Source organism: Phasianus colchicus, chromosome 7 (assembly GCF_987193195.1).
Source record: "Phasianus colchicus chromosome 7, bPhaCol1.hap1.1, whole genome shotgun sequence".
NCBI classification, from domain to species: domain Eukaryota; kingdom Metazoa; phylum Chordata; class Aves; order Galliformes; family Phasianidae; genus Phasianus; species Phasianus colchicus.
Genome location: NC_143442.1, coordinates 27,641,022 through 27,665,956, shown reverse-complemented (window position 1 = coordinate 27,665,956; position 24,935 = coordinate 27,641,022). Strand labels below are relative to the sequence as shown.

The 24,935-nt window shown below is 35.5% G+C and overlaps 1 protein-coding gene across 3 annotated transcripts in view; it reads right to left on the bottom strand.

Annotated features, from left to right (window-relative positions):
• Positions 1-24,935, bottom strand: part of DNAH7 (dynein axonemal heavy chain 7) — a 99,015-nt gene that overhangs the window by 29,076 nt on the left and 45,004 nt on the right. For all 3 annotated transcript variants that reach the window (XM_031601139.2, XM_090144281.1, XM_090144282.1), the window contains exons 31-46: positions 23,279-23,461; positions 22,106-22,282; positions 21,681-21,812; positions 20,956-21,180; positions 19,423-19,620; positions 16,670-16,825; positions 15,442-15,610; positions 13,483-13,609; positions 11,855-12,074; positions 8,840-9,712; positions 7,780-8,009; positions 6,656-6,986; positions 3,729-4,075; positions 2,305-2,485; positions 1,054-1,239; positions 210-373 (exon numbers count right to left, since the gene is read on the bottom strand). In XM_031601139.2, the coding sequence (XP_031456999.2) occupies positions 210-373; positions 1,054-1,239; positions 2,305-2,485; positions 3,729-4,075; positions 6,656-6,986; positions 7,780-8,009; positions 8,840-9,712; positions 11,855-12,074; positions 13,483-13,609; positions 15,442-15,610; positions 16,670-16,825; positions 19,423-19,620; positions 20,956-21,180; positions 21,681-21,812; positions 22,106-22,282; positions 23,279-23,461 (3,899 nt within the window). The remainder of the gene's footprint in view (positions 1-209; positions 374-1,053; positions 1,240-2,304; positions 2,486-3,728; positions 4,076-6,655; positions 6,987-7,779; positions 8,010-8,839; positions 9,713-11,854; positions 12,075-13,482; positions 13,610-15,441; positions 15,611-16,669; positions 16,826-19,422; positions 19,621-20,955; positions 21,181-21,680; positions 21,813-22,105; positions 22,283-23,278; positions 23,462-24,935) is intronic.

Here is a 24,935-nt window from a genome sequence, read left to right as displayed (position 1 = left end):
GCATTATGAAGTTAAAGGGTATTATTAGTATTTCTTCAATTGAAACATTACAGTCATTTATTTATTTTATAACTCTGGTTGTTAAACCAGCTATACAGTTTAAACCTATGCAGTAGAAAACCATCTACACAGGCAGTTAACAGAAAAGCATGTTGTAAGGAAGTATTTAAAACCAATTATGCTTTTTAAGATTTACTTGTTTTACTTACGAGATAATGATGCCGTTATCAACAGAAAACGTGTCAGAGGGTAACCCAGCAATATTCCAAGCTCTGATTTTCACTGGCTCTCCCAAGGTAGTCATTAAGGAAAAATCATCAGAGCAAGGAATGTTTTTCACTTTACACAGTAATGTCCACTCTTTGGTTTGCATCTAGGTGAGAAAAGAAGCAAATATTAACTAAAGTTCTGCCTATTTACAATATTTCCACAGCTATTAAAAACATAATTTTCAATGCATTTCCTGTACTACACGCTACAGACAAGAGCAGTATATCTCCAAACGGAGAGAAACTCACGCTTCTGTACAGAATATCTAAAAATGTCACTAAAAATGCCTTTGCATATATTTGTATATATGCATGTATATATTTCTATACGTGAAATATATTTATATTTGGTTAGAGATGCCTCCACGTGTCTTTTACGAATATCATCTATGGCAGAATTTACACTTGCCAGGAATACGTTTCAGAACCCTTCACCATATTTCTCCAACAATATTCCTACTTTCCCAGACACAAAGTGAGTTACTTGAAACACACTTATAAGAATAAAACAGAACTCTCTCAAAATTATGTAAATGGGATGAGTAAAACCTCCTATTTATGTACACTATAAATACTTATAAAATAAACTCTCTCTATAAAAGATTTAAAACAGTAATATCAAAGATTTACATTATGAAGAATACAATATTATGAAAGAGCGGTACAGCATTTTCTTGAGAAAAATGGAGAAAATCATGACTTTGATTAAAAAATGAGGGAAGGAAGAAGTGCATTAAATTTAGATTATTACAAAACACACGGATGAAGTTACAGGGCGCATTACTTTTCTGTAGCTGGACGTAAATGCTCCTAGGTAAGCTACAATTCCTGACGAAATAAGTATATCCCCAGTCAAATTGATGTATTGCTTTGCCAGCTCCAAAGCGGTCTCATTCCACCGAGTTTTCTCACCACCGAGGCCTCCAATCAACTGCTCTGCTCGCTGCATTTTTTTGCAGCATAAATCAACCTTAAGGGAAAAAGAAACAAAACTGATTATATTACACGATCGCTTGACAAATATAAGAAAGTATTCACAATTAATTTCTCTTTGCAGGTGCCTTCTTCCACAATTTCCTGAAACATAAAGAAAGCATCGACTTACAAGTGAAATGTTTCAAAAGCCAAAGCACTCTCGCTACCGGCACAGTGAAACCCATTAAATTAGGAAAGACAACAAATATGAAACCCTCAATTCACCGCAGTTCACGATAGCTCCGCGTGCAATATGGAAAGTATTAAAGTCAATGAAATGATCTACCTGTTGCAAGAGAATCAAAAACACCTCAAAGAGATCATTGTCTCACTGAAGTAGGTACGTTATTTCCTATGAGAAAAACACGTACGAATACATAAGCTGCATTTCTATTGTTGCAGGTTTCTATCTAAATCAACTTTCCAAGTTTTTTCCAAATTTTCCGATTTGATTTAACAGGTATTTAACCCAGCTCTGAGTTCTTTCTATCTAGTTTGGACACATTTCAGGCAAAGGAGAAGATAAAATGGCTCCATTTCAAATTCTGAATGTATTCTTGTAACAAAACCTTATGACGTTGTATTACAAATCTTAAAAACATAAAATAAAAAACCGTCGTCTAAGCGTTGCCTGTCTCTCTGCACACACAGTAGCTTTGCAGTCAGGAACAGAGTTTACTGTGAACACGCTCAAAATTGTTTTGGCACAAAAGGTGTAAATAAAACCTCAAATGTACTGGCCTGCAAGTTAACGCTTAATCAAACCCATTGAAACCACTGAAAATTAACCACCTCTCAAGAAAGCAGATAAGAGTGAGGATGCAGGAGAGCGATGTCTGTAAATTCATGACATCTGCATTTTTCCTTACTCTAAAGCATTCGTTCCCTATGCTTTGTCCATTCAAATCTTCAAGATCGTATCACCAAAATAAAAAGATGTCAATCTAGAAGACAGCACAGAGGCAGTTCAAAGGAAAATCACCATCTGATAATGAAGTAAATCTCAAGTAACTCTGATGAAAAATCAGTGGAACAACAGTTCATATTTTGCATCACGTACCTGATTTTCTAAGTCAGTCTTCTCCTGTTTCTTGGATTCCAGTGTCTGCTGGAGTACAGCCAATTTATCCTGGACTTCTTTCAGGTCAGCTTGTTTCTTTCTTAGACCATCCATAGCAATCTTCAATTCTCCTTCAGCTTCATTCAACTTCAGCTTTTTGGGCGCAACATTTTTTATCACTCTAAACAAAGCCAAAGAATATATTGAATGCCTGAAAAATACACCCTCATTCCAGAATTACTATCAAAAAAAGTTAATACAGGAAAGACAAAGGGAAATGTCAGCAACTTGGCAGTTATGCAATGTTCTGTTTTTCATTATTTGATGCTATGAGAAGACAATCAGTGTTTGCTTCATTTACTTCATTATTTATTTCTGTGCTGCTACTGACTGACTTCGGCAGTTTCCACAAAACTTTCTGTAATGACTAATACCTTGAAATGAAAATGGTTATCCTTCCGAGCTGTGTCTCATTTAATCACAACTTAGAATCCATTACAGATGGATTTCTGCCATTGGAAACACATAAATAATTGTATTAAGTTACAGATACACTGTACAGATGCAAAGAGCTAACCCACAAGGAAATTAATAGCTTTTCATATCCAAGGATGTATTTTCCAGTTTTGAAGATTCCAGTATTTTTGACCAATACTTCTACAAGGAGAACATCGGAAGCAACACAAAATTGAAAACATACTGTTTATCTTTCCAAAAATGTAGCAAGACAAGGTGCCAGAACGTCCCGATCTCAAATGAAACTATTCCACAAGCATTAACATTGTAATTAATTAATCCTCTCTCTTACTTCTAAGTTGCATATCCCCTTCAAAGTCCACATTTGTAGTTAATTTTCTCTCAAAAAATAGGTCACCGTAACATTTGAAGTTGTTCTCAAATGAAGAACTACCAAGTATGCATTTCCTAATATTTTAGTCAACGACTAACATTCAACGCTGCTTACCATGACTCAAATTTCAAATTGACCTTAGTCACCCAGTGGTGATTTACTGTTAAATGTGGATTCCAAATATTTCCAAGTAGGGAACATCATCAACACTACGTATATTTTTTCAGCGCACCAAAAACAACGTCTGACATAAGGTATCCTCGGGGCTTGATATGGGTCAGAAACTTCCAAAGACATTTCAGTAATACCTCTGTTCAGTATGCAACACGCTAAAAAGGTTAACTTTATTTGCTAACTAAATAAACATTGCTCCCGTGCCTTCTCAGAAAAATCTAGAACTAAAAATCAGGATATACACCTTAATATCGGATATCTTCTATGAATGAATGTTTATGACTGCTTATTTGCACAAATCTTGCATCAGTAAGAAGTAATACCAAATTTCATTTAGTGTAAAAATAAACTCATTTCTTCAACAAAGTTTATTTTAACTACTATTTTTACGCATACTTACTTATCATAAACATCCATGGCTATGACCCATTTGCATAAACCCTCTGCTGCCGTGGAAGCATTTCGAATCTTGTCTGGTACAAATTCAGGATTTGTAAGATACTGTTTTCTTATGACAGCCATGTAAGCCGGGGGAATGTTATCCTTGTCATATTCATGAAGAGACTGAAGAAATCTTATGTCACCCAGAAGTCTCTTAGCTGGACCCCAGAAATCCTCAATTTTTCTTCCGGAACCTGTTGGATCAGGAATCCTATCTGCCTTGATACCTTTAAGGATGCATATGGCTTCCATTACAAGCTTGACACCAGCAGGAGGACTCTTCATGGACTTAACCACTGTAATATCCTTATAAACATACAAGTGAATAAAACAAAACAAAGAAAAACATCCAACTTTTAGAACTCTGAACATTCAATTTGAATTAATTTCTGTTACAGTAGAAATAATAAGCCTTTTTCTATCAAGATAATATTTTTCCACATACATCTACTATTTTCAGACTCAATAATTTGAAACACATTACAATTCCAAAAGCTTGTGTAGTTCACACATATATATATAGCTCACTTTCATTCCGAAATATATATATATATATATATTTTTCACCACCTGCTCTCTTTCTCTCTTTGAAGCGCTATGGAGTTTAAATTAATATTGCCTTCTAAACAAAAAGACCTAAAGCTATTAACAGTCAATTTGGAAGAGTAAAAAAAAGTCTCATATGTAACTCATTTTTAGACGTAATTTCTGCTCCTAAATCAGCAGTGGGCACTGCCACTTCAGTTCAGACGCTTAATAGATTTGGGATAACACAAGGTAAAACTGTCTCCAACCATAATACTCTCCAAGTACAGAATTAAATCAATTAGTACTCTGGTTAGTCATTAAACCCCCAGAATGAACTAAAGGAGGAAAGAAGCAACTAAGAAAAATACTGCATCACGCAAAGAAAGAATTCCAATTTCTAATATGAATAAGCAATGCTTAAAATGCAAATGTGTAAGCATAACATAAAAGAACAAAATAATTCTACACATGCAAACACAACCAATTAAACAGAAGGTTAGTGAACTAAAGATTTACGTAAGATCATTCTTCTCAAAGGATAACTCTGCATGAAAATTCAAGTATCCTTCCTAACAGCCTTTCTCAGAGAATAACATACTTAAAACATTAATGGAGTTCTAGACTCATAATTATCTTGCCAAATGGTGCTAGATTTTGACAGTTCACCCAAGGTTTTACTTAGTTTTGTTTTTGAGTTCTAAGACCTTGGCAATTTGGATAGAAAGATGTATCTTATACGATCTGGAAATCTTTACTCATGCAACAAAAACAGAGAAATGGTAAGACTGGATGAAAATAGAAAGAAAATAACAACAGTTAATGGAGCTTTAGGCTTTGTTTTAAGAAAAACAACTGTAACCATGCAAGTGTTCAAACGAGAGAAAGAACAGATAAATAAAGCCAGGGAATTTCACTGAGACAGTCAGAACACAGGTTGATAGGAACTTCGGGGAAGGAAGTCTAAGAGAACAAAAGACCAAAGTTAGCCATTCCATAAAATAAAATTAAGGACAAAATACAAATAAACTTAATATTGATGAGGGTTTTGAGTAAAATACTATTTTAAAGACTAAATGCAAACTAAGTTGCAACTAAAAACAACGTGAAGTGTAAGAAAAGCAAGAAAATTGCTATTTTCTGGAAAGAGGAAGATATCAGTATGTGATAGTATAGTCAAAATGATAATGCTCTTCGTAATTGGTATGATGACAAGCACGCTCTATCAAAACAGTTTACCAAAGTGGCAGATTTCAGCTCCAGAAATGCAGTATTTTCATTAATGAATGCACGATAGAAAAAAAAAAATTATACTAATTTCATAGTACTCAATTACATACAGATACGTTTCTCTAAAAAAGATACGTACTTGTGCATTTACGTACATGGGTTATTGGGCAGCGTTTATTGTCAGCGGATGAATTAAGGGTGAATCACATAGTCCAGAGTAAGTGCTATAAGCTCCCCTACATGGATTTTGTTTTTGTGATGCTACTTAATTATATTTTGAGGAAAAACCTCTTACTCCCTCATCCTCCCCCTGGAAGCTCCTACTTCTTTTTTCCACTCCTCTTATAATAAACTTTTTTTGATACACTAGGCATTCAAAGAAACTGAAGAATTACTTAATTGGCCTTCAAAGCACGTTCCCGTTTCGTTATTCACAAATACACAACTGCCTTGAAGTGTCTAAGAAGTCATCTACTATTTCCACAAACCACGCCAATTAGGTCTGACAATGACCTAACCTAAAACTGTTGATAACAACAGTAGCTATAGATAACAAAACATTTGCTTTCATGTAGGATTTCCTTGAAGTATTTGAAAATCCCGTTCCTCACAACAGAAGCAGCACACAGTCCACCCTCACTTTTGCAGTCTGGGAAACTTCCTCTCATCCCACCACGGGCGAGGCAAAACTGGATAGCCATAAAACTACAAGTTAACCACTTCCAATTCCAATGTCATACTCCCTTAGCACGAGGAGACGCAGAATCTCAATTCCTAGACTCCAAAAGACTAAATCTAAAAATATTACTTGACAGGTTGAAAAGTTCTGAATAATAAAGTTAAAAGTATGTGCATTTTTTCTAACTTGGCTAGCTAAGGCAAAATACGCTTATAGCTATGAATTTTGAAACATCTAGTATAATATTTGATCGTGCAATCCACAAAAACAGTCTTATCGTATTTTTGCTACAAAATACAGCAATATTTTTTTTAAAAGCAAAAGATCCCCAAAAGCATACAAAATAAAAAAAAAAAATTGTTAGTATAATGTAAACTCTGCAAAGTAGATATTCAGTGCTTACGTTCCTCACAATACCTCTCTAGTGCATAAACATACACAGTTACATGTACCTGTGCAGTGAGAGTGTCAAGAGCAGCCAGAGCAGCTTCTAAATAAGGCATTGCTTGAGCTAAGTCAGCATCACATTCATCTTTGATGGCTTTGGCAGCCATAGCTTGCTCATTTGCCACAGCTTCATCAGCTTTCACAATTTTTTCCGTTTTGGCTACCTCTGAGGACTCTTTTTGAATAACCACCATCATCTCATCGACTTGCTGGCTGGCTTCCCGTAGCTGAGGCTGCAGAGCTTCCAGCTCAGACTGCATCGAGGAGACTTGAGATGTAGCAGAGTTCAGTTTCTCCAAGCCAACTTCGTATCTTCTTTTCATTTCCATCACCTTGCTGAAAATTAATAGCACTTTATTACAAAAACATTTTATCAGTATCGACTACTGCATTCACTAGGGCTCATTCCCCAAACTTCTGAATACATCAAGTAATCAAATACTCTATCATGCTTGTTTTATTTGCTCAACAAATAATGAACGTACCAGGAATTGCTCGAGCCACAGTTTTTAACTGTTCCACTATCCATACACAGAGATTAGTTTATAGATAAATCTACTATCATTTCAAGATAAGCGAGCAGTTATTAAGCTACTGCCAACAGAGTGCCAAGAACTGCAAAAATCATGATAGAGTAGTTAAGAGAGAAGAAGAGAAGAGGGAAGAGGTGAGGCTGGAATGAAATTAGTATAATCGAGAAAATCCTTTTAGTAGCAGAATATGACACAGCATTTTTTAGCTAAACTTAAGAACTTGACTTAACTGGTATGGCAGTGTCCACTCAGTGGGAACAAAAGGAAAGCAGAAGAACTTCCTTTCACCAGCCACAAACATACAGTACAGCTGCACAGATGTGCAGAGACCCTTTCTGAAGAAGTTCAGCACAACTGTAGCTCACTAGCAAGACCATGGCACCTAGCAACTCAGAAGCTGGTTTCCCAGGTATCTTTCTTGTGGCCTCCAATGACTCTCAGAGGAAACAGGATGTACTAATTATTGTAATTTCAATTATGTTTTAATTTACTAGAAACAATTCATTGTTTCGTTCAGATTACCTATAGAAGATAAAAAAATTATACTTTTTGTGAACTTGTGCTCTATTAGTAAAGGACTCTTCATTGATCCTTACGTGCGCTTCTTTTCAAGCAGGGTTTTAAAAGTGGAGATCAATTCCAAGTATGAAGTAGGTGTAACATAGTTGTGTCTCTGAAGCTCCTCATGGTATAAATCAGATAAAACAATGGTAGATGTATGAAAGCTTTTACACATATCAATACAGCCGCTTCGAGTTTCTTCTGACATTTCAACATCTTCCAAGAAGCGAGAGGCAACTGCTTCCAATGCATCCTCAGGCCACGTCTACGACAAATGAATCAACACTTCTCTTACTCAGCACTTCACACTTATAGATAAAAAACATTTTAGAAAACAAAAACAAAAATCTTTATCCCATTTCATAGATGAAGATACCAAGACATGAAGAATCAACCTGCATTATCATTATAGACGAGGATAATAACATAACTAGAAAGAACTCCAATACCTAGAGATTTAGTTCAAGCCTCCTGTCATGTCTCATCTAGAGGAAACATTGTTACTAAAAGGAAAATCTCACATTTTCAATGTGTCCATATTGGTGCAAAATTGTTACTCTTCTTCAAAAGAATTTTTAAAGTTAGACCAGAACCTTTTAAAACTTGATGGATTGCATATTCTTTAAATCATGTACCTAGGGTCTTTAGGATGTCATATGCAGAATACAGTCTTATTGCAGAGTAGAAGGGAAAACGTGGTGGTCTGCATCAGAAAGATGGTTTGTTTGTTTGTTTTTAACAGAGGTTACAGTTCCAAACTTTTTTTTGGAGCACAGGTTCTGGTAGTCTTTTTAACAATAGAAAACAATTCCTTTTTAAATCTATAATGTCTACATTACTACGTTCATTCAGCTATGCTCTTACACTGCAATCAGACATTTATTTTCTTGATAATTTTGTATTCTTCCTACATTAGCTTTTATTACAGTCAGGTTTATTCTATGTGTATAAACAATTTAAAGCATGACACTAAAAAAATCCAAGGTATTTTTCGCTGCTATCTCAATCAGAATTACTTGATACAAAAATGGCTGAACTCATGTTTCTACTACATTTCCATTAGAAAAACAAGCCAAATAAAATTTTTCTTTTTACCTGAAACCAGTCTAGTGTGCAGCAGTTGACAAGAGCAGGAAATTTACGAAGGCGATTACGGAAAGCATCTCCAATTGGACTCATTGCCAATACTATATGAAGTTGGTCTCGGCAGCGATCAACAAACATGTTAAAAAGAGCTATAGGACTACCATCAGTTTGCTTTGTCCTGTCCCTCTGGCGATCTATTTGACGCATTTGTTCACAAATTTCTTGTTTCTCATCTACTGCAAAAAGGTTTGGCACTTCACCTGCATTCAGTAAGTTGTTAATGTCTTCTAAGAATGACTCTTTTTTTATCTGCGTATCAGTGAACAAAAAAACTCCCTGCACTTCTGCTTCCGTAGATTTTCTTAGTATATCTTTTAAGTCTTTGTGCCATTCGTTGGTACCATAACTTTTAGTTATTTCAACCTGGAAAAGGTTGTACTCAGCCATGTGGGCTGCTAATCGAGTAAGAGACTGCCGGCCACTACCTCCAACACCAACAAGGAGGGCATGGCTACGAGGCTGTTTCAGAATACGGGAAATTCTACAAATATGTTCTATAGCAAACTGGAACAAGACTAGCTGCATTGGCTTTTTGCTTAAGTTATTAAACTCTTCAAGGTGACTCTCTACAACTAATCTCAGCTGATCTGCATCACTGATCTCTCTATATTTAGTGTCGTCTCTTTTAGGGTCATGAAAATCACAAAACATTAAGGTACGTAAGTCATCTTCCTCCACTCTGCCGTCATCATTGGAGTCCAGATTCTGGAAAAGTTCATGAAAGTCTTCATGCAGGTCCTTATTCACAACTTCTTGGATAAATCCAACAAGCCAAGCCCGATCAGGATTATCCACCAAGCGATCATAATATACTCTAAGGACCTGTACGATCAAAATAGTTACATTGTAGTACTTGTTTCTGCTGTTGAACTTATATTTATTTTAATAAAAATAAACCAAATACAAATCAGAAAAAAAAATCAGAATATAAATAATCTTAAATTTTCAATCCATAGAAAAAAAAATAGATATCTAGAGTCAATTGGAACAATATTATTACCTTGAAATTAAAGTACAGATCTGTGTGGAAATACATACACATATGCATTTGCTATGCATATTCTAATAAATACTATGTGTTTATTGATGTATAAATGTAAAAAAGGCTGCTGCAGATGAAGGAAGCCTTCTGATCTTTCTGTTACAAAAAGGAGAAGTTAGGGGTTTGTATTTCAAGAAGGAAGACCACAACTGGATAAAAGGAACTCTTTTTTATGAAAAAGATGGTGAAGATTAGAAATGGATTTCCTGGAGTGTGTCGTACTTGCACTTAAAGAACTGTAAGAAGCTTCTAGAAAAGCTTCTTCAAAATTTGATATTGCTCCTTTCTTCATGTTATCCTGCTTTGAGAAAGGGTGGTCTATGGGCTGAACACCAAAGAAGTATTTCATCATTGATGAAAAATATTTTAAAAGCAACAATTATAAACAACATTGCTTTCCTTTAATTCCAGAGGTAAAATATAAAAAACAAAGAAGGGATGTTTCTAAGTTGCTCCTCTAAGGCGTCCATCCTACTATGATTGATAGGAAGCACTTGATGAAGGCAGAAAGATGGGAGTTTCTTCTAAAGGAAGATCAGAAGAAAAAAACAAACAAACAAAAAAAAACCAATAGTAATAAAATAGGGATCAAACTTTAGATCACTCAAATTTCCAGAGATCCAGGACTACTTGCTGTTCTTTTCACAACTGATTGGTCTTTTTTTGTGGGGAGGAAGGAGGGAAGAAATCAAAAGGACTGCGTAAGCATTCAAAGCAGCAACCAGAGGCCACATAATCACATGCAAGTGAATCAACAGTCAACTTGTCTACAGAGATATGATTCGTATTTGCATAGAACCACTGAATGTTTTTGGTTGGAAGAGATCTTGAAGTTCCAACCCCCATGCCACAGGAGGACAGGGTTTCCAACCACTAAATCAGGCACTACATCAGGTTGTCCAGGATCCCATCCAATCTGGCCTTGAAAACCTTCAGGGGTGGAGCATCCGCAACTTCTCTCACAACCTGTTCCAGCACTTCACCACGCTCTCGGTGAAAAATTTCCCCCTGACATTTAATCTAAATCTCTCCTCTTCTTGTTTAAACATTCTCCCTTGTCCCATTACTGTCTACCCATGTAAAAAGTTGATTTCCTTCCTGTTTATAAGCTCCCTGTAAGTGCAGGAAGGCTGCGGTGAGTCTCCCCACAGCCTTCTCTTATCCAGGCTGAATAAGCTCAAATCCCTCAGCCTGTCTTCATAGAATATATGCTCCAGCCTTCTGATCAATTTTGTGTCTCTTCTCCAGACCCATTCTAGAAGCTCCACATCTATCCTGAGGTGAGGACTCCGCACTTGGACACAATACTCCAGATGGGGCCTCACAAGGGCAGAGTAGAGGAGGATAATCACCTCTCTTGCCCTGCTCGTCACCCTTCTTTTGGCCTTCTGGGCTACAAGAACACATATAGCACTACTGGCTCACATCCAGCCAGCACTTCATCCACCAGGACCGCTAAGTCCTTCTTGGCAGGGCTGCTCTCACAAAGTTCTTCTCCCAGACTGTACACGCATCTCAGAATTCCCTCACGCAAATGCAACATCCCGCACTCCTACAAACCCCCTCCTCACATCTGTCTAAGTGCCTCTGGATGACATCCCTTCCTTCTGTAATATCAACTGCACACCACTCAGGTTGCTGCCATCTACAAACCTGCTGAGGGTACATAGATAAAGATGTTGATGTGCACCAGTCCCAGAGTGATCCTTGGGGACACTATTTGTCACCAGTTTCCACCTGGACATATTTGATCAAGTCTGCCCATTCAGAATATAAAAAACCTTGTCTCATGAATGCGATAGCAATTTACAGCTGCTAGGCAATAGGAAATGATATCACAAAAACATTAGTAGTCAAATCTGCATCTTAAAATAACAATAATTATAATAATAACAATAATTTCTTAGCATTATGTGGTTTACCTCATGAACCCAGAGACGTTTTATCATTTCTGTAGATTCTGTTGTTTCAGGCCTTGACAGGCAAACACCTTGAATGACACGTGAAAAATCACGGAGATTGAACAAATAGTGTGATTTGGCTGGGGTAGGAAGTAGATTCTTCATAGCTTCTTTATATATATGCATGGTTCCATTAATAATTTGTGGAATTAGTTCTACAAATTGCGGTGGAAAGCTGTAACTGATAAGGCATAAAAGGTGGTAATTAATAAATAATACAATGCACGCACACTTAGATTTACTCCTGAGTCCCTGCCAGTTTTAAAATTCTGTACTTACAGAATCATAAAATCGTTATTTGAGCTGCAAGGGACCCTTCAAGGTCATCTAGTCCAATTCCTCTGCAATGAACAGGGTCACACACTAGATCAGGGTGCTCAGAGCCTGGTTCAGACTGATCTAGAGTGTCTCCAAGGATGAGGCAATTCCACCACCTCTCTGGGCAACCTCTTCCAGTGCCTCACCACCCTCATTGTAAAGCCTTCTTTCTTATATCCAGTCTAAATCTCCCTTCTTTTAGTTTGAAGTCATTTCCCCTTGTACTGTCTCAGACTCTTTTAAAAAGTCTGTCCCCTTCTTTCTTATAGCCCCCATTCAGATCCTGGAATGCCGCTATTAGGTCTTGCCGCAGAACCTTCTTTTCTCCAGGCTAACAGTCCCAGCTCTCTTAGCCTGCCTTCACAGGGAAGGTGTTCCATCCCTCATATCATTTCTGTTGCACTCCCGTGGATATGCTCCAACAGGCCAACATCTCTCCTACACTGAGGACATAGTACTCCAGGTGAGGTCCCACCAGCACAGAATGGGGTTATACTTCCTCACAGGCAGTTTAAAAAATATCAGTTCCCTGACTAGATTAAAAGACCAACCTTGTCTATGAATCAAATCTAGCAACCATGGAACACGCTCCACAGAATAATTGTTTAGATAAAGTTTAGAGTTGCCTAACATCAGACATAAGCAATTATACCCTTTCCTCCCTAGATTTTTACAACTAACAATGGCAACAGAAAAGTTAGTCAAATGCCCTTGCTGTTTTCCTTCTATCTCTCTTCTCAAAGGGTCAGAAGCTGTCAAGCATCAACCTACTCTAGAAACAGGATATTACAATTTTCTGAGACTTAGCTGTTAGAATGGATAGAAAAATGGAAGTTGAATCAATAAAATATATATAAAAAAAATCTAATAATACAATTTAAAAATATTCAGCAGTGAAAGACTGAAGAAAGAATAAACCTTCTCAAACCATGGGAAATTTAAGAATAGATTCTGGTTCTGTTCTTTGAACAATTACTAATCAAATTGGTTTTATACATCAAATAATACTATACTACAGAGATATTTCAACTAACTTAATTAGCCTCAGCTAATCTAGAACTTCGTTGGAAACTTCAGAAGAATAAGTTCACTATTTTAGCATGATCATCAGTTCAGTTGGAGTAAAGAATACCACAAAAAGCACAGGATATAAAAGATGTTTTTTTTTTTTTTTTTTTTACAACATAAAGTTCCTACAGACGTATATTTCAAATTTCCCAGTAACATAATAAAATTATTTTGATTTTTCTAAGGACCAAAAGATATCTTACCATATAGTCAGATGCCAGTCTAAGATTCTAGAAAATATCGTGTACATGGATTCATCATCAAACTCATTAATGGTAATTTTATTGAAGTGTCGCAAAAATCGTGGTGTTACCGGGTTTCGACCACCACCTATGTATTAGAAAGCAGTACTATTGTAAATAACAGAAAAAGATAAGAGTAAAACAGTAAAAGCCTAGCAATATTTTTTCAATCTTCATCATTCATTCAGCTAGCACTGCCACAACAAAAAGTACTGCACCATGTCATAAACTTAATGAAAGCAAGAAGCTAGTAAAAGTATTCATGGTGTTCTCTTGCAATAAATAGTATACAAAATAAAGACTGAAATGGTCAAGTTATAGATAGACTTGAACTTATTTTAACCACAGTTCTGTAGAAGAAAGACTTTATCATAAACTTTACATGTATTTTCTTGATTTTGAAAGCATCTCCATGTAAAAAAGCTCGATATAGGAACAAAGGCAGGTTTTACAGAAAAAGTGCCTCCAAAATTTGGCCAAACTAAAAAATAATTTTGAAAAAGTAACATGCGCAATTAAGCCAGGCTTTTCTTTCACAGTTTCCCTCTGTTCAGCTCCACAGAATAATTGTTTAGATAAAGCACTTTGAACTGCGGATGAACACTGCTGTCCTAGTTTCACAGCTAAGAGTTCATTTTCTCTTTTTTCCTCATAGTGTCTGGTATAATGCTGTGTTTTGCCTTCAGGAGAAAATACAGCGTTGATAACATCAGTGTTTTAGCTGTTGCTGAACAGTGCTGCACAGAGTCAAGGACATTTCAGTTTCTCAGCTTCTCATACCATCCTACTATTGAGGGGGACTGACGACACACAAGAAGTTGGGAGGGGACAGAACCAGTATAGCTCATCTAAAACGGACAGAGGATGTTCCAAACCATATGATATGATGTAAAAAACCCTGAAGAGGGTGGAGGGAGTTGACAGAATGCGGAGCTGCAGCTAAGAGACTTTTCCGGAAGTAATGTCTCCCATTTTATTATGTTAGCCCACAGTAGCATAGGCAGATATTGGTAGTATGGCAGTAGAGGATGAATCTGCCAACTAACATTCCGTTATATGTGTTGCCATGAGACAGATGGCAGCAGAGCGGCACTCTGACAATGGCATCTGATGTGGAAGAGCATATGAAGCAATCACAGAATCACAGAATTGAAGCAATGGTATGTCACTGAACTCCTCCATGCAGAAAAAAAAAATGCATCCACTGACATTCATTGATGCTTACAGAACATTTATGGTAACCAAACAGTGGATGTGAGCACACTGAAGTGGTGGGTTGTACGTTTCAGCAGTGGTGACAGCCTGTCCCCTCTGCTGATGCAGATTTTTTTTTTTTTTTTATGAATATAGCATATGGGTTCTTGCTCATTGCTGGCAAAAATGCACAGATAATGGTGGTGACTGCGCTGAACAGCAGTGCTTTGTACCTGAGAATTTCCTATATCAGTGTTATTGTGCTCTTTGTATCTGTTTTATTTTCTATAGAAATAAACAGGAGGCATTACTGTTGGAGCACACTACACACATATAGCCTACATGTACACAGGCTATGAGCAAGATGATATCCTGACATCATGCGATTACTTCATTTCTTTGCCAAGAAAAGTAAGGTTTATCTGTTGCAGACCTCCACCTAGTGCTTTTTGAAAAAAGTTTCAAACAAGGTTTCATTAGCTCAAAACATTTTCAAAATTACTGTTCAGATACACTCTTGTCTTCCTGCAAAGCAGTATCTCCTCCTGTTAGGCTTGTGTAGTCAATTTGCCGCTCCTCAACCACTTTAATTTGACTGCTGTTCGTATTTTCTGCAAGGAAAGCATTCCTTGAGTCCTATCCATAGTCACAAAGGCCAAAACTAAAGCAATAGCATTTGGAAACCAAGAAACCAGAGAAAAAAAATGTATAATATACGTCTCTTACCTGGTGGTCCCATTGCACAAACAATCTGAATATCTACAAGTTTAATCATTGAGCAATCTTTAAGGTCATACCAATTCCAGTGATCTAACCATTGTCGTAGTAATTCAACAGGAGGTTGAGCACCATAGACCTCTCGGGCTGGCATGTTAACATCATCTACAAATACAACCTGAAAAGGAGAACAAAGGAATTTTGTATTTATTGATTTTGCTGTATTGTAATAGTACACAAGTACAGTCTTCTGAGAATCATCACAAAGTTCTTACTGGATTTGCTGCCAAGTTAAATAAAAACAAACAGCTACAAAAGAAGCCGTGGCAATTCTAAAGATGTTCCAAAACATACAGAAGACAGAAAATCTGTATTTCTCTTCTTGTATCTGAGAGTATTTAATAAGAGTGCAAAATAGTACTTGCTACTTTATCCTTCTGCGCCACTGACATGCCTTTTCCCATAAAAATTCAAGAGACAAGAAGAGCCATGAAAGCTTCAAACTTAGACTATCAAGCCTATTAATCGTTATATCATTTTTGGCACTGCTATTCCAAAGCATATGCCGCTGGAAACATCTTCACACAGTTAATCTAATTCAAATAATGCAAGTTCTAGAAACACATTTATGCCATTCATCCCTCTTTCTTCTCTTTCTGTTATTTATAATTGTAATCTCAGCAACAAATTGAGATGGCTTTGAATGGAAACCTTTTTGAGTTTCTATATCCATTTTTGTTTACTCCAGAGTTCTGAGTATCTCTTTGCAGATGCCCACACAAATGAGCAACGAGGGTGAACAAGCTGCTTTTTCCCGAAACATCAAAAAAATCCAGACCTACAACCAATGACAAACCCTTGGTAATTCCACTGTCAGATTTATATAAAACTCAGAAACCGCAACACTCAAGAGTTATATGCTCTCAGCAGCACCTTACCCATACTGAACTCTTATTTAAAGCACAGTATCACAAAACACAAAGGGGGAAGTACGATATGCTTATCACTGTTGTTCATATCATATATCTGTATTTTACCATTTTTTCAGTCGATTAAAATGAGATGCATATTACTAGCGAAAGAAAGAACTAAGATTGGAAACTTGTGCACATAAAGGAGAAAAATTAGAACTGGGGATTTATCAATCTTTCTTGTTATCGGTTTCAATCAGTTGCAAAAATAACACACTCATATTTGTTTGCATTTTAACACCTGCATACAGAAATATATCAATTACCATTCTTTTCCCGAGAGGAGGCCCAAAAATTCCTTTTCTCCTTTTATCCAGCTTTGACATTATAATATTCTGAGTCTGAGCTGCCGTAGTTTGTGCTGAAAAGTTAATGAGTAGTGGCTTATAGACTTCTTTATTCAAATTATTTAAAAGGAAATTCTGGAAGAATTGAGGAGAAAGTTAAAATAAATATGTTGACAAATTTTAAGGAAATCTAGCAAATAGCAATTAAACAATTTGTACCATTTTTATTTCATTCACAATGACAAAGAAGTTATGATTAAAGCGTTATCTTAGAGAATATTTCATGAGATAAACCAGTATTTAAAATAATAGTGAACCTTATTTGTCAGAGAAAAATTTCTACTTTGCTTAACAGACATATTCACGGATTCTAAAAAAAAAAAAACCGAACCACCAAAACATGCCTAGTATATTATACAAATTCAGTACGTTAGTATTTCTACAAGCAAAACATTTTATCATATTATTAGGAGTTGATTTATAAAGCCTGTAATAACCCAAACCAAAAAACGCTGAAGTAGACACAGGTCAAAATACTTTTGCTTAGTTTTGAAGAGGAATATTTCCTTCAAAAGGCACAGGAAAAAAATGTAAAAATAAGTTGTATAGTCAAGATTGATCTTATTTTATAATACTAGCTACCTTCCAAAGTCTCTTTTTTATTAGTTTAAATGTAATCTCCACAGGAAATATGGATCAAAGTCATCCTTTTAAGTAAGACTGAACGGGACTCATTTCTTACCCACACACAGATAAAATCACAGGGTTGGAAGTCATCCTTTCGCACATGGCTACAGAGCACTACTGCATATAAATTAATGTCCCTAGTGAGTTGCTTAATCTCTTATCAATAGATGTTGGAGCTTTTGGACCTCACAATCTTTTTAGCAGAAATAACATTTACTTTCTACTTCTCAATGAAGACAGTGAAAATATAACAGTGACAATATACAAAAACTGGAGAGAAATCTAACTCAATGATAACATTTCTTTCAGTCTTTCTATCAATAGTGAACTCCCAAGAAATACCACATTCTTAAGTGCCACTCCCAAAGTAAACTGGGCAGTAAAAACTTACCATATTCTTCATTACAAAGGAATGCCTTGTTTATGATTTATTGTATTTCTGTTGTCTGCATTTCTGGAACATTTTCTGTGAGCAGATCTTGTTCCACTCAATCTTTTTTTTTTTCTTAATTATTTCAGAATAGTAACTTAAAAATTGAGGTAGGTTACATAATCCTTACTCGGTAACTTAATTTACTACAGTTAATTTAATGATACAAAAGGAAGAGAAAATAACAGCTTAGAAACATGAAACTTAACTTGTTTATCTGCTAAGATAACTTTCAAGACTCGCCCTCTGCAAAATGATTGTACGCTGGTTTTGTGCTGAGTGCATGAACCAACAAAAGCAAAACTCTCTACAAAAAGACATGATGGAGGAATGGCTTCTCTCTTAGGAATTATTTAGAGAATCTCAGTTAAAAATGCAGTAATGACCTTGTTTTATCTCCAAAGCGTTAAACGTTTTTTTCCAAAATTATAAAGTATACTTTACGATGGATCTAGATGGAAAGCAATGAGAAAAGCTGATCTGGGAATTTCCCTAATTTCATCAACAGCAGGACCATTATTCTGCTACAGTTCCATTACTTATTAGGCTTTAATAGTCTCCCAGAAAGATGGATAGCATCAGGATTTAACCCACAGTGCCTGTCTGATCTATCTGAAGATTGAGTTATCTAAGCTTCTTAAAGTCATACATCAGAATTCTTAACTACGTCATACACACTGTTGTTAAAATATTTCAAAAAAAATCTATCCTTTTTCTTCTTTCTTTAGCTTAAAAATCCTGAAACTAGAACAAGTATTAACATTTTGCCAAAAACATTTTGTTTCAGAAATCGCAGAAATTGCAAACCACCAAAAACTTCAGTCAGTCTAATCTGATTGTCAGCATTATTTGTATTTCTTTTTCATTTTCTCTTATGGACAAGGATATAAAGAGTATTTGGCGTTCTATAAAAAGAATACAATTATTTTGATATATTTTCTTAATTTTTACTTCTTAATGTTTTTTATTGTAGTGAACAGATACAGCCAAGCAATTTTTTAAAGAAAACTGGCTGGGACGATTTTGACAAGCTGATTTCCCTTCCCACCTACAGTCTGTTTCTATAAAGAATTATATATTAATACTGATTCTAATTTTTTGCTTTCAGATTTCTTTCAGTGACAAAATTCTTGTTCTCCACTGTTTATCAATCCATGGAATCGCCACAGTGGAATGTGAATAGAGGTTATCATCTCTTAAACTTTTCCACAATAGCAGCAGCGCAGTTTTGCTGCTTTTAACTCTAGAACATAAATGTTTCTTTTTCTGTTTTGTTTTGACTGGGTGAATTAGTGAATAGTCTTTCGTACATCAGCTTCACAACATAAAGTAAATCAATATAGGAATCAAATTGAAGAGTCTCATTTACGTGGTATTAGTGGCTTTTTTCAATGGATATTTGAAGGCTCCATAAGAATCTAGTCTAAGTGTCAAGAAAAATAAAGATAAAATAAGAAAAAAAATAACACACCTACATAACTTCTTTTCTGGTTGCTCAGAATTTACTTTCATAATATCTAAAATATTCATGTCTCATTTTATATACAATATCATCATGTCACTCTTCATCTAACCCCTTTCAATGATCTTTAACATCTGTTTTAAAAGTACTTACAGTGATATAGGTACTTTTTCCAGTTCCTGTTGGCCCCACAAACATAGAAGGCTTTTGATGCACTATCAACAACTCCATCAAACACATATATCGAACTGTATCCTGAGTTGGCACTATTATTTCATTAAATGTCACATCCTGAGGTATAGGAGGAGCTGACTTGAGTGTTTCTACCCAAGGTTCCCAAATTCCTGCTCCCTATTTTAATGTATATGAAAGTCAAATATTAATAATAGAGAGAAAGAAGCAGAATAAAACCAATGCAAATAGAAATATCAAAGTTCTATGAATTAATGGATAGAGTTATCAGCTAATTTTGAAAAGTATTAAAAATAATTTCACAGGTTTCGGTACTATAAATATATATATGTATATATATATATATATATATATATACACACACACATACACACACACACAAATATAAATAATTTTCTTTATCTAGGATACAGTGCATTGCTGTCAATTCTGACTACTTACACAGAAAAACTATGCCAGTGCCTCAAGTGTGCAATTACTGAATTACTGAATTTATGACTGAAAGACAAGTTTTTTACCTTAACTTTTGTATCAATACACATATTACGTATATAATGGAAAAAGAGTACATATAATTATATACAGTAAATAAGTCTGTACATAAAAGAAATTACTGCATAAATTCAATCACAAAAACTAGGAAAGCAGAGTTGTTACTTTGACAGACACCTTACTCATTATAAACAACTCAAAACTATGGAATTTGTGGACAAACCAATTTTGGTGCTGAAGTGCACCAAGATTTCCTTTGATCACTCTACTACAAGAGTCTTTAAAATATGTCAAAAAAATCAAGAAAATTAATGTAAGGAGATTATATAATTGTAAATAGCTCTAAAAAAACACTTTATTTTCTATCCTATCCCCCTAAATATCAATCTTCAGATAAAAGTCGTATGAAATTCCTAAAGATTGCTCTCTCCTTAAGTAAGGAAGAACATGTTTTTCTGGATTATTATCAGAAGACATAAAGCTTTCACAACTGATAGAAATCTCACTTCCTTCAGCAACATGCAGGTATCATGCACAAGCTGAAATCTAGGCGTTTCTCATCATAATTCTCATTGTAAGCAACAGGAACTTACAGGACTGACAAACTCCAAATAGATCATTTATTTTATTTTGGAGTTTCTGGAGCATGCTAGATAAAGCTTATGCAGTCTTCATCAGGGAGAGGGCATATCAAAGATTCACATCTTGATCTCAGGGAAAAGGGACAAATGAGAAGGCACAGTAGCAGATTTTCTGCTAACTACTTCTCTACAACTTGCAATTACTACAGTAGCTGAAAAGACAGACCTTGGTACACTAAAGACCCAGACAGAACACTGGATATTACAACTGGCTTATAAGGAAGAACATCCTGCCTATGCTGTCACAGAAGCATACAATAAAGCAACAACAATATACAACAATACACACCTTCTAATATTCATCAAAAATTACTTAACAGTGTAAATTTTGAGGGACTACATCTTCTTTAGCAATCCTCACCTTTTTGACAAACCGATAATCATAAATGGTTCCTTCTGTTGGAAATGGGACTGTGAACACCTTTGAAGCGCGTTGATCAGTACTACTCAACAATTTATATTGCTCCCTTGTCTCCTCATTAATTGGTCCTTTAAGCATTTCTCGAACAATTTTGTCAAATTTCAGACGATCATCCTCTTTACAGCTAGCTCCTACAGACCATGTCAGTGAAAATAAAAAAATACCCTACAGTTGGAGAAGAAACAAATTCAGTACCTGTAAATTACAAATGTCTTATTCACTAAGCCAAAAAACATTTTTGCATGAGATCACAATAGAATAATGCTTGACCAACTTAAATTTATGCATAAAGCTCAGGACCACGCTTCCAGTAAAACGGAACACCATTTATGCTGATTATCAGTATCTGATCTCCTTTGCTGTGCAGCAAAATCCCTGACCTACTCAGTGCAAAGCCCTCATTTTGAGAAAACTCAAGCATAAACCGGGTTTTATTTCAAAACAACAGAAATTATACTTCTGTTACTCAAAGGACTGCCCTGTAAAGTGATATCCTTGTTAAACCTGTATAGACACGCATATTATGCAGGTAATAGTATTTTCCTAATTGGACTTTACAAAATGCCCATTAGAATGATTGAATATAGGTATTATTGCCTGTGAAATCCATCCTACTAAGTCCCAAATTGAAGGTGCTAATTCTTTACGTTGAACATGCTGCCTACCTCAAGCCAAGAAAAAATGTCATGGTCATTCATAGCTTTAACTTTGGCTTCATCTGCAAATTCATCCATCATGCAATCCATCAGATTCATTAGCGACTGAATTAAGTTTGTATCTGAAGTAGGAGACAGTTCCTGAAAAGAAAGAAGAAATACTCTTGATTGCATGTATGTTTTACTCATTGAAATTAGACTAGTTGTTTTTTTTTTTGTTTTATTTTGTTTGTTGTTTTTCACTTTTTTGTTCTTTTGCGCGAAATACATTCAGAAGCAGGTTAATCCCATGAACATCTTGCTCACAAGCCTTAACTCTTAACAGCAGTTATGAAAAATAAAAATAAATTGATATTGTCCTACTAAAATGATTTATTCCTTGGAAGTAAAAACAGTTCATATGCTCTTTTTTTCAGAAAAGCTCTTTACCTCACCTTTGTGTGTTTCCTAATAAACTCAAGACAGAGAGGAGCCATTGCATCAAAGAGGCCTACTATAAATTCTTTATGAGCAGAGCTGATTCCTGAATGCATTGTATTTAGCCAAGAAATCATTAATGGTCTCCAGCCTAACATATGGGGCTCCATATAGATCATACCACACCTTGAAACCTAGAAGTAAATGAACAGGTACACGTTATATTGTGCAATCTCTGAAGTTTTTTCCTCACTAAAAGAAAGTAACATTGAACATTACAATATACAGCTTTTAGGATTACTAGAAAATAAAAGGGAAGATAACATAGAAGGAGGTGGTGGTGTCACCATCCCTGGAGGCATTCAAGAAACATGCAGATGTTGCACTAAAGGATGTGATTTAGGGGAAAACATTGGTGATAGATGGACAGTTGGACTGGATGACCTTGGAGGTCTTTTCCAACCTTTTTGATTCTATAATTCTAGGATTCTAAGATGGTATGAAATGTACAGTGAGGTTCTGTTAGCCATGAGATGTATGGTCAAGATCAAACCAATCTTTATCCTTGAGCAAATGGAAAATATAATCTTAGTGACATTTTCCACTTCAACAGGATTAGTTCCCAATGTTAAGGTCAAAAAGGCAGTAAACTGACCACTTGATCGCCCAGCACTTAATTTTAAATTACATTTTGCATCAGTTTGAAGTAAAAACTCTCCTTCCCAGTATGACTATGCAGATATTTTGTTCCCTTTCTATTATTACCTGAACATATTCTCATATTCAGGAGGAAACTTTTGCATTCCACAAAATGCCATTAGAAAAAAAACAGACATAACAGAGATTGACTATCACAACTATCACAAATACAGTGACCACTGATTCTGTCAGAATCTGACAATTAAAGTTCTGCATATTTATTATTGTTTCTTGTCAAGGACTTGGAAGGATCAGGTCCAAGTAGTTACATAGGGTCCTCAGAAGAACACACATAATCTCTCACATGATATTGTAAGATTATGAAAAATCTGAAGAAGAAAAACCAAGATGTAATGTCTTTTACATTAAACAAACATCAAATAATTGTTTTTCTCAATCAGGTATATTTAATTAAAAACAAATTAGAGATTTTCACTTTACCCTCCATAATGAAAGATAGTTGCAATCAGAAATTGAAATACGGTACTTACAGTAGCAGGAGAAGCAACTTCTAAATCCATTGGTTCAAAAATAAGGCTCATTTGCTGTGACATTGTGATGATCTCTCCACTCATAAGGCACAACTTTTTATTATCGTCAAGCACAGTATTCATATTCTCAATCCATACTGCATCCACTGGTCCATCAAAAATTAGCCATTTCCTATCTGGGGTCTGGTTAAAAGAAAACAAACAAATAAATAAATAAACCCCACAGATTATTGTTTTCTTTTTTTTTTTTTAATTATGTTCACTAAAGTATTTTAGCACTAAATTTTTTTCTAACAAAAAAAAATAAAAATTCTACATACAGAGCTATATTAATAAAGTTTCTGAAATCAAATGTAATCTACACTCACAATTTAGATGTATTACTCTGAAGCATATACTGTAGACAGCTACTGAGGGTTAATACCTTTTTTACTAGAAACTTCCAGTTATACTTGCAAAGCAGTATATTGCTTCAGTTAAACTACAACACATTCTAGTAGTTATGACAAAATGAAACTATTAATACAACAAATACAAACCATCAGTAATACATACTCCAGATTTACCATGGAATTCAATAGGCCTAACTTAAGGAATATGGTATTCTAGCAGGTAATTAAAGGTATTCGTAGTACTTCTTATGCAACAAAATACAAATCGCTTTTGCAGTTCTGTAAACACTATTAGAAGCAGCAAACTTCATGTCAGTTAAATTCAAAACATTATTAGCTCACTGAAATTTATAGTGGTTAAGTGTCAGATGCTACAGTCACAGCAAAAACAGAAGTAATTGTCAGGTAGATATGTAGAATCACGGAACTGTTTGAATTGCAAGGGACTCTTCTGTGTCATTAGTCCAATTCCTCTGCAATGAACAGGGACACACACTAGATCAGGGTGCTCAGAGCCTGATTCAGACTTACCCTGAGTGTCTCCATGGATGGGGCATTCCACCACCCCCTGGGGCATTCCACCACCTCTCTGGGCAACCTCTTCCTGTGCCTCACCACCCTCATCGTAAAAACCTTCATCCTTATATCCCGTCTAAATCTCCCCTTCTTTTAGCTTGAGACCTTTACCCCACATACTGTCTCAACAGACCCTGCTAAAGAGTCTGTCACCTTCCTTCTTAAAGCCCCCCCTTTGGATTCTGGAAGGCCACTCTCAGGTCTCCCTGGAGCCTTCTCTTCTCCAAGTTGAACAGCACCATCTCCCTCAGCCTTTTTTTTTTTTATTTTACTCAGTCAAAATGTTTCAATGGACTTTAAGGAAGTTCAGACATAAACCATGCTCAGGAATGAGTTTTATCCAAAATTAACACCAAAACTAACATCAAAATTACCATATACATAAATATTGGAAATTTTATTCCAAACCACACAAAATAAGGAAGGACAATGTAGCATAAGGATTAAATATTCATTTATCTCTAATAGATGCAAAGAACAACAAAATTTGTTTTTACATAAGGACTTTTGAAACACAAATCTTAATTTACCAGCACACAGAAAGTCACTTGCATGGAGCAAAGCAGAACTAAAATGATCTGCAGTCTCTGCATTCATATAATTAAGCTTATTAATCCTACAATTGTTGTGAACACAGCATAGAAATGCATGTATTGAAAGGTCATTTCCAATAATACTTTAATTCTGTT